The sequence below is a fragment of the Salvelinus fontinalis genome, chromosome 28 (assembly GCF_029448725.1).
Source record: "Salvelinus fontinalis isolate EN_2023a chromosome 28, ASM2944872v1, whole genome shotgun sequence".
Classification (NCBI taxonomy): Eukaryota; Metazoa; Chordata; class Actinopteri; order Salmoniformes; family Salmonidae; genus Salvelinus; species Salvelinus fontinalis.
In genome coordinates, this window is record NC_074692.1 from 50,048,452 (window position 1) to 50,062,092 (window position 13,641).

Below are 13,641 nucleotides of genomic sequence, written 5' to 3' on the forward strand. Positions count from 1 at the left end.
ATTAATTAGCATTTTATTGCATGACATAATTGTGTCAAATACTTGTTCTCCCCATTGTAGTTAAATAAAGGTTAAAAAAAAGTGAAGTTTTACAGTATATTCCTATGTAAGAGCTCAGACACACCAATAGCATTTGCTAGCCGAGAGTACTTAGCACCTCAGAACAGAGTGCCGGCCATAATTAGAGAAAGCAGTTTTACATGTAGAATCGTCTGACTTCAGTCAGATGTCTACAGCGGTTGGTCTCTGCACGCCGAACGATTGGCAGACAGACGTTAGATCCACATTCGGTGCGAGTCTTAACATTATTAAACCTTATAACTAAAACTCAACTACACACACACGCACGCACGCACGCACACACACACACACACACACACACACACACGTGTCAATTAATTCCATAAAGGATTTGGTTGCCAATTGGCGATTTGACACGGAAATAAAATTTCCTTCATTCATTCATTCACACAAACACACAGAGCCAAACACACAGGCCTTCATGGATCAGCGAGGGACTCAGGGCTCCAGTTGTAACGCATGCAGAGCACCTAACACATTCCCCCGAGCGTGACCACACATCAGTATTAGGAGGTTGTTGGGTCAGCCAGGCATCTTATATGTTGTTTTTGGCCCTCCGGCCCAGCCCCTGGCACTACTCCGGCCCAGCCCCTGGCCCTACTCCGGCCCAGCCCCTGGCCCTACTCCGGCCCAGCTCCGGCCCAGCCCCTGGCCCTACTCCGGCCCAGCCCCTGGCCCTACTCCGGCCCAGCCCCTGGCCCTACTCCGGCCCAGCTCCGGCCCAGCCCCTGGCCCTACTCCAGCCCAGCCCGTGGCCCTACTCCGGCCCAGCCCCTGGCCCTACTCCTGCCCAGCCCCTGGCCCTACTCCGGCCCAGCCCCTGGCCCTGCTCCGGCCAAGGACCTGGCCCTACTCAGGCCCTACTCTAGCCCAGCACGTGGCCCTACTCCGGCCCAGCCCCTGGCCCTACTCCGGCCCAGCTCCGGCCCAGCCCCTGGCCCTACTCCGGCCCAGCCCCTGGCCCTACTCCGGCCCAGCTCCGGCCCAGCCCCTGGCACTACTCCGGCCCAGCCCCTGGCCCTACTCCGGCCCAGCCCCTGGCCCTACTCCGGCCCAGCTCCGGCCCAGCCCCTGGCCCTACTCCGGCCCAGCCCGTGGCCCTACTCCGGCCCAGCCCCTGGCCCTACTCCTGCCCAGCCCCTGGCCCTGCTCCGGCCAAGCCCCTGGCCCTACTCAGGCCCTACTCCGGCCCAGCACGTGGCCCTACTCCGGCCCAGCCCCTGGCCCTACTCCGGCCCAGCTCCGGCCCAGCCCCTGGCCCTACTCCAGCCCAGCCCGTGGCCCTACTCCGGCCCAGCCCCTGGCCCTACTCCTGCCCAGCCCCTGGCCCTACTCCTGCCCAGCCCCTGGCCCTACTCCGGCCCAGCCCCTGGCCCTGCTCCGGCCAAACCCCTGGCCCTACTCAGGCCCTACTCCGGCCCAGCACGTGGCCCTACTCCGGCCCAGCCCCTGGCCCAGCTCCGGCCCAGCCCCTGGCCCTACTCCGGCCCAGCCCCTGGCCCTACTCCGGCCCAGCCCCTGGCCCTACTCCGGCCCAGCTCCGGCCCAGCCCCTGGCCCTACTCCGGCCCAGCCCGTGGCCCTACTCCGGCCCAGCCCCTGGCCCTACTCCTGCCCAGCCCCTGGCCCTACTCCGGCCCAGCCCCTGGCCCTGCTCCGGCCAAGCCCCTGGCCCTACTCAGGCCCTACTCCGGCCCAGCACGTGGCCCTACTCCGGCCCAGCCCCTGGCCCAGCTCCGGCCCAGCCCCTGGCCCAGCTCCGGCCCAGCCCCTGGCCCTACTCCGGCCCAGCCCCTGGCCCTACTCCAGCCCAGCTCCGGCCCAGCCCCTGGCCCTACTCCGGCCCAGCCCGTGGCCCTACTCCGGCCCAGCCCCTGGCCCTACTCAGGCCCTACTCTGGCCCAGCCCCTGGCACTACTCCGGCCCAGCCCCTGGCCCTGCTCCGGCCAAGCCCCTGGCCCTACTCAGGCCCTACTCTGGCCCAGCACGTGGCCCTGCTCCGGCCCAGCCCCTGGCCCTGCTCCGGCCCAGCCCCTGGCCCTGCTCCGGCCCAGCCCCTGGCCCTGCTCCGGCCCAGCCCCTGGCCCTACTCTGGCCCAGCTCCGGCCTACATGTGGATGTACCACTGGATGTAGCCCACAGTCCTGGCGCAGTCCTGGCGACAGCAGCAAGGCCCCCAGCCCACAGTCCTGGCGTCAGCAGCAAGGCCCCCAGCCCACAGTCCTGGCGCAGTCCTGGCGTCAGCAGCAAGGCCCCCAGCCCACAGTCCTGGCGCAGTCCTGGCGTCAGCAGCAAGGCCCCCAGTCCTTCTGGTGAGCTGCCAGCCTGCCAGGATGGGGAGAGCAATGGGCACTCTCTCTCTCTCTTCCTCTCTAGCTCTCTCTTTCACCCTCACTCACTCACTCAGTAACTCACTCAGTCACTTTCTCTCTCTCGCTCCCCCCTCTCTCTCTCTCTCTCTCTCTCTCTCTCTCTCTCTCTCTCTCTCTCAACCCCTCTCTCTCCATGGATGGCTGCTATTGATGTTGGCCTTGGCACAGCTGTGTGGATTGAAATGTAGAGGGCTTGTTGCTCGCCTTGGCTCTCTATGCCCTCCCCTCCCACACCTCACCCCATTCCCCTCCCACACCTCACCCCACTCCCCTCCCACACCTCACCCCACTCCCCTCCCACACCTCACCCCACTCTCCTCCCACACCTCACCCCACTCCCCTCCCACACCTCACCCCACTCCCCTCCCACACCTCACCCCACTCCCCTCCCACACCTCACCCCACTCTCCTCCCCTCCCACACCTCACCCCACTCTCCTCCCCTTCCACAACTCACCCCACTCCCCTCCCACACCTCACCCCACTCCCCTCCCACACCTCACCCCACTCCCCTCCCACACCTCACCCCACTCCCCTCCCACACCTCACCCCACTCCCCTCCCCTCCCACACCTCACCCCACTCCCCTCCCACACCTCACCCCACTCCCCTCCCACACCTCACCCCACTCCCCTCCCACACCTCACCCCACTCCCCTCCCACACCTCACCCCACTCCCCTCCCACACCTCACCCCACTCCCCTCCCACACCTCACCCCACTCCCCTCCCACACCTCACCCCACTCCCCTCCCACAACTCACCCCACTCCCCTCCCACACCTCACCCCACTCCCCTCCCACAACTCACCCCACTCCCCTCCCACACCTCACCCCACTCCCCTCCCACACCTCACCCCATTCCCCTCCCACACCTCACCCCATTCCCCTCCCACACCTCACCCCATTCCCCTCCCACAACTCACCCCATTCCCCTCCCACAACTCACCCCACTCCCCTTCCACAACTCACCCCACTCTCCTCCCCTCCCCTCCCACACCTCACCCCACTCTCCTCCCCTCCCACAACTCACCCTACTCTCCTCCCCTCCCACACCTCACCCCATTCCCCTCCCACACCTCACCCCATTCCCCTCCCACACCTCACCCCATTCCCCTCCCACACCTCACCCCATTCCCCTCCCACACCTCACCCCACTCCCCTCCCACACCTCACCCCACTCCCCTCCCACACTTTACCCCACTCCCCTCCCACACCTCACCCCACTCCCCTCCCACACCTCACCCCATTCCCCTCCCACACCTCACCCCACTCCCCTCCCACACCTCACCCCATTCCCCTCCCACACCTCACCCCACTCCCCTCCCCTCCCCTCCCACACCTCACCCCACTCCCCTCCCACACCTCACCCCATTCCCCTCCCACACCTCACCCCACTCCCCTCCCACACCTCACCCCATTCCGCTCCCACACCTCACCCCATTCCCCTCCCACACCTTACCCATTCCCCTCCCACACCTCACCCCATTCCCCTCCCACAACTCACCCCACTTTCCTCCCCTCCCCTCCCACACCTCACCCCACTCTCCTCCCCTCCCACACCTCACCCCACTCTCCTCCCCTCCCACAACTCACCCTACTCTCCTCCCCTCCCACACCTGACCCGCTAGGCTACCCGCCGCCCCGCTAGGCTACCCGCCTCCCCGCTAGGCTACCCGCCGCCCCGCTAGGCTACCCGCCTCCCCGCTAGGCTACCCGCCGCCCCGCTAGGCTACCCGCCTCCCCGCTAGGCTACCCGCCGCCCCGCTAGGCTACCCGCCTCCCCGCTAGGCTACCCGCCGCCCCGCTAGGCTAAGTGTTAAATGTTATAGACATACGCTTCACATCCCCAGGTCACTATTAAAACACCCAGGGGCTAGAAATACGTGTCCTTTCTCACCGATGTGCACTGCCCAAGTAGAAGACGAAGAAAGCCTGGTGGCTATATGTGACTGAGCTGAGGAGAGGGACAGAAGGCCCGGTGACTATATGTGACTGAGCTGAGGAGAGGGACAGAAGTTCTGGTGACTATATGTGACTGAGCTGAGGAGAGGGACAGAAGGCCTGGTGACTATATGTGACTGAGCTGAGGAGAGGGACAGAAGGCCTGTTACGCACGCCTCTGAGAAGAGGGAACGCAACTCCCTGCTACAACTCAACTCTCTGAAGTGCAAGAGGTATGGACTGTAGGTGCGAGTAAGGATGACACAAAAGCAGATTTTACCGTTTACTTGGATTTATTTTCTTACACGGTAATATGGGGAAAAGGGGCTGGACGGAACCAAAGCAAAGAAAGTAAATATCAAAGTTCCCCCTCTCCTATCTAACCTGCCTACCCACTTAACTTACCTAACTTAACACCGCCTGGTGCCCTAACCAAAATACAGGGGGTGGTCCACACAGGTCTTACCTAGTGTGCCTAGACAGTAAATATGCTACGGGTATATGTATGCCCTCGGGCCTCTTGCCTAAGCACTCCCAAAGTGCCTTCTCCTTCCCCCCTTGGGAACAAATGAAACAGAGTAATTATTAATGATTTCACAAACACTCAAACACAGGACATAGAAAAACTGCTACCAACAACAACAGTACATACCACACTTTCTGATACACAACCCACACTATATCACAATCTAATGTTTCTCTCTCTCAATCTCCAAATCTCTACTCCAAATCTCATCTCTCTCCTCTCTCCTCTCTTGGGCAGAACACTGGCTTTTATCTTCAGGTGGCAATGGTGATTAGTGTCAGCTGCTTCTTGACGAGGGGGCGGAGTCAGCTCCAATCACCAATTAGCCTGGGGTTGACCAATCAGCTGGTTGGGGAGTACTTCAGGAAGCCATCTCCTGAAACACACACTCAAATACAAAACAGAACACAGAAACTGGGGAACGTAACAGGCCTGGTGACTATATGTGACTGAGCTGAGGGACAACAAGACCCGGTGGCTATATGTGACTGAGCTGAGGAGAGGGAGACAAGACCCGGTGGCTATATGTGACTGAGCTGAGGAGAGGGAGAGAAGGCCCGGTGGCTATATGTGACTGAGCTGAGGAGAGGGACAGAAGGCCCGATGGCTATATGTGACTGAGCTGAGGAGAGGGACAGAAGGCCCGGTGACTATATGTGACTGAGCTGAGGAGAGGGACAGAAGGCCTGGTGGCTATATGTGACTGAGCTGAGGAGAGGGACAGAAGGCCTGGTGGCTATATGTGACTGAGCTGAGGAGAGGGACAGAAGGCCTGGTGACTATATGTGACTGAGCTGAGGAGAGGGACAGAAGGCCCGGTGACTATATGTGACTGAGCTGAGGAGAGGGACAGAAGGCCCGGTGGCTATATGTGACTGAGCTGAGGAGAGGGACAGAAGGCCCGGTGACTATATGTGACTGAGCTGAGGAGAGGGACAGAAGGCCCGGTGGCTATATGTGACTGAGCAGAGGAGAGGGACAGAAGGCCCGGTGACTATATGTGACTGAGCTGAGGAGAGGGACAGAAGGCCCGGTGACTATATGTGACTGAGCTGAGGGACAACAAGGCCCGGTGGCTATATGTGACTGAGCTGAGGAGAGGGACAGAAGGCCTGGTGACTATATGTGACTGAGCTGAGGAGAGGGACAGAAGGCCCGGTGACTATATGTGACTGAGCTGAGGAGAGGGACAGAAGGCCCGGTGACTATATGTGACTGAGCTGAGGGACAACAAGGCCCGGTGGCTATATGTGACTGAGCTGAGGAGAGGGACAGAAGGCCTGGTGACTATATGTGACTGAGCTGAGGAGAGGGACAACAAGGCCCGGTGGCTTTATGTGACTGAGCTGAGGAGAGGGACAGAAGGCCCGGTGACTATATGTGACTGAGCTGAGGAGAGGGACAGAAGGCCCGGTGACTATATGTGACTGAGCCGAGGAGAGGGACAGAAGGCCTGGTGGCTATATGTGACTGAGCTGAGGAGAGGGACAGAAGGCCCGGTGACTATATGTGACTGAGCTGAGGAGAGGGACAGAAGGCCCGGTGGCTATATGTGACTGAGCTGAGGGACAACAAGGCCTGGTGACTATATGTGACTGAGCTGAGGAGAGGGACAGAAGGCCCGGTGACTATATGTGACTGAGCTGAGGAGAGGGACAGAAGGCCCGGTGGCTATATGTGACTGAGCTGAGGAGAGGGACAACAAGGCCTGGTGACTATATGTGACTGAGCTGAGGAGAGGGACAGAAGGCCCGGTGACTATATGTGACTGAGCTGAGGAGAGGGACAGAAGGCCCGGTGACTATATGTGACTGAGCTGAGGAGAGGGACAGAAGGCCCGGTGACTATATGTGACTGAGCTGAGGAGAGGGACAGAAGGCCTGGTGGCTATATGTGACTGAGCTGAGGAGAGGGACAGAAGGCCTGGTGGCTATATGTGACTGAGCTGAGGAGAGGGACAGAAGGCCTGGTGGCTATATGTGACTGAGCTGAGGAGAGGGACAGAAGGCCCGGTGGCTATATGTGACTGAGCTGAGGAGAGGGACAGAAGGCCTGGTGGCTATATGTGACTGAGCTGAGGAGAGGGACAACAAGGCCCGGTGACTATATGTGACTGAGCTGAGGAGAGGGACAGAAGGCCTGGTGACTATATGTGACTGAGCTGAGGAGAGGGACAGAAGGCCCGGTGGCTATATGTGACTGAGCTGAGGAGAGGGACAGAAGGCCTGGTGACTATATGTGACTGAGCTGAGGAGAGGGACAGAAGGCCCGGTGACTATATGTGACTGAGCTGAGGAGAGGGACAGAAGGCCTGGTGACTATATGTGACTGAGTTGAGGAGAGGGACAACAAGGCCCGGTGGCTATATGTGACTGAGCTGAGGAGAGGGACAGAAGGCCCGGTGGCTATATGTGACTGAGCTGAGGAGAGGGACAGAAGGCCCGGTGGCTATATGTGACTGAGCTGAGGAGAGGGACAGAAGGCCCGGTGACTATATGTGACTGAGCTGAGGAGAGGGACAGAAGGCCCGGTGACTATATGTGACTGAGCTGAGGGACAACAAGGCCCGGTGGCTATATGTGACTGAGCTGAGGAGAGGGACAGAAGGCCCGGTGACTATATGTGACTGAGCTGAGGAGAGGGACAGAAGGCCCGGTGACTATATGTGACTGAGCTGAGGAGAGGGACAGAAGGCCTGGTGGCTATATGTGACTGAGCTGAGGAGAGGGACAGAAGGCCCGGTGACTATATGTGATTGAGCTGAGGAGAGGGACAGAAGGCCTGGTGACTATATGTGACTGAGCTGAGGAGAGGGACAGAAGGCCCGGTGGCTATATGTGACTGAGCTGAGGAGAGGGACAACAAGGCCCAGTGACTATATGTGACTGAGCTGAGGAGAGGGACAGAAGGCCTGGTGACTATATGTGACTGAGCTGAGGAGAGGGACAGAAGGCCCGGTGGCTATATGTGACTGAGCTGAGGAGAGGGACAGAAGGCCTGGTGACTATATGTGACTGAGCTGAGGAGAGGGACAGAAGGCCCGGTGACTATATGTGACTGATCTGAGGAGAGGGACAGAAGGCCTGGTGACTATATGTGACTGAGTTGAGGAGAGGGACAACAAGGCCCGGTGGCTATATGCGACTGTGCTGAGGAGAGGGACAGAAGGCCCGGTGGCTATATGTGACTGAGCTGAGGAGAGGGACAGAAGGCCCGGTGGCTATATGTGACTGAGCTGAGGAGAGGGACAGAAGGCCCGGTGACTATATGTGACTGAGCTGAGGATAGGGACAGAAGGCCCGGTGGCTATATGTGACTGAGCTGAGGAGAGGGACAGAAGGCCCGGTGACTAAATGTGACTGAGCTGAGGAGAGGGACAGAAGGCCCGGTGACTATATGTGACTGAGCTGAGGGACAACAAGGCCCGGTGGCTATATGTGACTGAGCTGAGGAGAGGGACAGAAGGCCCGGTGACTATATGTGACTGAGCTGAGGAGAGGGACAGAAGGCCCGGTGACTATATGTGACTGAGCTGAGGAGAGGGACAGAAGGCCTGGTGGCTATATGTGACTGAGCTGAGGAGAGGGACAGAAGGCCCGGTGACTATATGTGACTGAGCTGAGGAGAGGGACAGAAGGCCTGGTGGCTATATGTGACTGAGCTGAGGAGAGGGACAGAAGGCCCGGTGGCTATATGTGACTGAGCTGAGGAGAGGGACAGAAGGCCCGGTGACTATATGTGACTGAGCTGAGGAGAGGGACAACAAGACCCGGTGACTCTATGTGACTGAGCTGAGGAGAGGGACAGAAGGCCCGGTGACTATATGTGACTGAGCTGAGGAGAGGGACAACAAGACCCGGTGGCTATATGTGACTGAGCTGAGGAGAGGGACAGAAGGCCCGGTGGCTATATGTGACTGAGCTGAGGAGAGGGACAACAAGCCCCGGTGGCTATATGTGACTGAGCTGAGGAGAGGGACAGAAGGCCCGGTGACTATATGTGACTGAGCTGAGGAGAGGGTCAGAAGGCCCGGTGACTATATGTGACTGAGCTGAGGAGAGGGTAAACAAGGCCCGGTGGCTATATGTGACTGAGCTGAGGAGAGGGTCAGAAGGCCCGGTGACTATATGTGACTGAGCTGAGGAGAGGGACAGAAGGCCCGGTGACTATATGTGACTGAGCTGAGGAGAGGGACAGAAGGCCCAGTGGCTATATGTGACTGAGCTGAGGAGAGGGACAGAAGGCCCGGTGACTACATGTGACTGAGCTGAGGAGAGGGACAGAAGGCCCGGTGACTATATGTGACTGAGCTGAGGAGAGGGGCAACAAGGCCCGGTGACTATATGTGACTGAGCTGAGGAGAGGGACAGAAGGCCCGGTGACTATATGTGACTGAGCTGAGGAGAGGGAGAACAAGGCCTGGTGACTATACGTGACTGAGCTGAGGAGAGGGACAGAAGGCCCGGTGACTATATGTGACTGAGCTGAGGAGAGGGACAGAAGGCCCGGTGACTATATGTGACTGAGCTGGGTTATAGGGACAGAAGGCCCGGTGGCTATATGTGACTGAGCTGAGGAGAGGGACAGAAGGCCTGGTGGCTATATGTGACTGAGCTGAGGAGAGGGACAACAAGGCCCGGTGGCTATATGTGACTGAGCTGAGGAGAGGGACAGAAGGCCCGGTGACTATATGTGACTGAGCTGAGGAGAGGGACAGAAGGCCCGGTGGCTATATGTGACTGAGCTGAGGAGAGGGACAGAAGGCCTGATGACTATATGTGACTGAGCTGAGGAGAGGGACAACAAGGCCCGGTGGCTATACGTGACTGAGCTGAGGAGAGGGACAGAAGGCCTGGTGGCTATATGTGACTGAGCTGAGGAGAGGGACAACAAGGCCTGGTGGCTATATGTGACTGAGCTGAGGGACAACAAGGCCCAGTGACTATATGTGACTGAGCTGAGGAGAGGGACAGAAGGCCCGGTGACTATATGTGACTGAGCTGGGTTATAGGGACAGAAGGCCCGGTGGCTATATGTGACTGAGCTGAGGAGAGGGACAGAAGGCCTGGTGGCTATATGTGACTGAGCTGAGGAGAGGGACAACAAGGCCCGGTGGCTATATGTGACTGAGCTGAGGAGAGGGACAGAAGGCCCGGTGACTATATGTGACTGAGCTGAGGAGAGGGACAGAAGGCCTGGTGACTATATGTGACTGAGCTGTGGAGAGGGACAGAAGGCCTGGTGGCTATATGTGACTGAGCTGAGGAGAGGGACAACAAGGCCTGGTGACTATATGTGACTGAGCTGAGGAGAGGGACAGAAGGCCTGGTGACTATATGTGACTGAGCTGAGGAGAGGGACAACAAGGCCCCTGTGACTATATATGACTGAGCTGAGGAGAGGGACAACAAGGCCTGGTGACTATATGTGACTGAGCTGAGGAGAGGGACAGAAGGCCTGGTGACTATATGTGACTGAGCTGAGGAGAGGGACAACAAGGCCCGGTGACTATATGTGACTGAGCTGAGGAGAGGGACAACAAGACCCGGTGACTCTATGTGACTGAGCTGAGGAGAGGGACAGAAGGCCCGGTGACTATATGTGACTGAGCTGAGGAGAGGGACAACAAGACCCGGTGGCTATATGTGACTGAGCTGAGGAGAGGGACAGAAGGCCCGGTGGCTATATGTGACTGAGCTGAGGAGAGGGACAACAAGGCCCGGTGGCTATATGTGACTGAGCTGAGGAGAGGGACAGAAGGCCCGGTGACTATATGTGACTGAGCTGAGGAGAGGGTCAGAAGGCCCGGTGACTATATGTGACTGAGCTGAGGAGAGGGACAACAAGGCCCGGTGGCTATATGTGACTGAGCTGAGGAGAGGAACAGAAGGCCCGGTGACTATATGTGACTGAGCTGAGGAGAGGGACAGAAGGCCCGGTGGCTATATGTGACTGAGCTGAGGGACAACAAGGCCCGGTGACTATATGTGACTGAGCTGAGGAGAGGGACAACAAGGCCTGGTAGCTATATGTGACTGAGCTGAGGAGAGGGACAACAAGGCCTGGTGACTATATGTGACTGAGCTGAGGAGAGGGTCAGAAGGCCCAGTGACTATATGTGACTGAGCTGAGGAGAGGGACAGAAGGCCCGGTGGCTATATGTGACTGAGCTGAGGAGAGGGAGAACAAGGCCTGGTGACTATACGTGACTGAGCTGAGGAGAGGGACAGAAGGCCCGGTGACTATATGTGACTGAGCTGAGGAGAGGGACAGAAGGCCCGGTGACTATATGTGACTGAGCTGGGTTATAGGGACAGAAGGACCGGTGGCTATATGTGACTGAGCTGAGGAGAGGGACAGAAGGCCTGGTGGCTATATGTGACTGAGCTGAGGAGAGGGACAACAAGGCCCGGTGGCTATATGTGACTGAGCTGAGGAGAGGGACAGAAGGCCCGGTGACTATATGTGACTGAGCTGAGGAGAGGGACAGAAGGCCTGGTGACTATATGTGACTGAGCTGAGGAGAGGGACAGAAGGCCTGGTGGCTATATGTGACTGAGCTGAGGAGAGGGACAACAAGGCCTGGTGACTATATGTGACTGAGCTGAGGAGAGGGACAGAAGGCCTGGTGACTATATGTGACTGAGCTGAGGAGAGGGACAACAAGGCCCCTGTGACTATATATGACTGAGCTGAGGAGAGGGACAACAAGGCCTGGTGACTATATGTGACTGAGCTGAGGAGAGGGACAGAAGGCCTGGTGACTATATGTGACTGAGCTGAGGAGAGGGACAACAAGGCCCGGTGACTATATGTGACTGAGCTGAGGAGAGGGACAACAAGGCCCGGTGGCTATATGTGACTGAGCTGAGGAGAGGGACAGAAGGCCCGGTGACTATATGTGACTGAGCTGAGGAGAGGGTCAGAAGGCCCGGTGACTATATGTGACTGAGCTGAGGAGAGGGACAACAAGGCCCGGTGGCTATATGTGACTGAGCTGAGGAGAGGGACAGAAGGCCCGGTGACTATATGTGACTGAGCTGAGGAGAGGGACAGAAGGCCCGGTGGCTATATGTGACTGAGCTGAGGGACAACAAGGCCCGGTGACTATATGTGACTGAGCTGAGGAGAGGGACAACAAGGCCTGGTAGCTATATGTGACTGAGCTGAGGAGAGGGACAACAAGGCCTGGTGACTATATGTGACTGAGCTGAGGAGAGGGTCAGAAGGCCCAGTGACTATATGTGACTGAGCTGAGGAGAGGGACAGAAGGCCCGGTGGCTATATGTGACTGAGCTGAGGAGAGGGACAGAAGGCCCGGTGACTATATGTGACTGAGCTGAGGAGAGGGAGAACAAGGCCTGGTGACTATACGTGACTGAGCTGAGGAGAGGGACAGAAGGCCCGGTGACTATATGTGACTGAGCTGAGGAGAGGGACAGAAGGCCCGGTGACTATATGTGACTGAGCTGGGTTATAGGGACAGAAGGCCCGGTGGCTATATGTGACTGAGCTGAGGAGAGGGACAGAAGGCCTGGTGGCTATATGTGACTGAGCTGAGGAGAGGGACAACAAGGCCCGGTGGCTATATGTGACTGAGCTGAGGAGAGGGACAGAAGGCCCGGTGACTATATGTGACTGAGCTGAGGAGAGGGACAGAAGGCCCGGTGGCTATATGTGACTGAGCTGAGGAGAGGGACAGAAGGCCTGGTGACTATATGTGACTGAGCTGAGGAGAGGGACAACAAGGCCCGGTGGCTATACGTGACTGAGCTGAGGAGAGGGACAGAAGGCCCGGTGGCTATATGTGACTGAGCTGAGGAGAGGGACAGAAGGCCCGGTGGCTATATGTGACTGAGCTGAGGAGAGGGACAACAAGGCCTGGTGGCTATATGTGACTGAGCTGAGGGACAACAAGGCCCAGTGACTATGTGACTGAGCTGAGGAGAGGGACAGAAGGCCCGGTGACTATATGTGACTGAGCTGAGGAGAGGGTCAGAAGGCCCGGTGACTATATGTGACTGAGCTGAGGAGAGGGACAGAAGGCCCGGTGACTATATGTGACTGAGCTGAGGAGAGGGACAGAAGGCCCGGTGACTATATGTGACTGAGCTGAGGAGAGGGTCAGAAGGCCCGGTGACTATATGTGACTGAGCTGAGGAGAGGGACAGAAGGCCCGGTGACTATATGTGACTGAGCTGAGGAGAGGGTCAGAAGGCCTGGTGACTATATGTGACTGAGCTGAGGAGAGGGACAGAAGGCCTGGTGGCTATATGTGACTGAGCTGAGGAGAGGGACAACAAGGCCTGGTGACTATATGTGACTGAGCTGAGGAGAGGGACAGAAGGCCTGGTGACTATATGTGACTGAGCTGAGGAGAGGGACAACAAGGCCCCTGTGACTATATATGACTGAGCTGAGGAGAGGGACAACAAGGCCTGGTGACTATATGTGACTGAGCTGAGGAGAGGGACAGAAGGCCTGGTGACTATATGTGACTGAGCTGAGGAGAGGGACAACAAGGCCCGGTGACTATATGTGACTGAGCTGAGGAGAGGGACAACAAGACCCGGTGACTCTATGTGACTGAGCTGAGGAGAGGGACAGAAGGCCCGGTGACTATATGTGACTGAGCTGAGGAGAGGGACAACAAGACCCGGTGGCTATATGTGACTGAGCTGAGGAGAGGGACAGAAGGCCCGGTGGCTATATGTGACTGAGCTG

General features: G+C 58.2%; 1 protein-coding gene across 1 annotated transcript; it reads left to right on the forward strand.

Annotated features, from left to right (window-relative positions):
* Positions 1-502: 502 nt before the first annotated feature.
* LOC129825798 (basic proline-rich protein-like) lies at positions 503-4,403 on the forward strand. Its single transcript, XM_055885940.1, has 3 exons — positions 503-533; positions 647-2,392; positions 4,369-4,403. Exons 1-3 carry the CDS (start codon positions 503-505, stop codon positions 4,401-4,403), a joined length of 1,812 nt encoding a protein of 603 aa, XP_055741915.1.
* Positions 4,404-13,641: the final 9,238 nt, after the last annotated feature.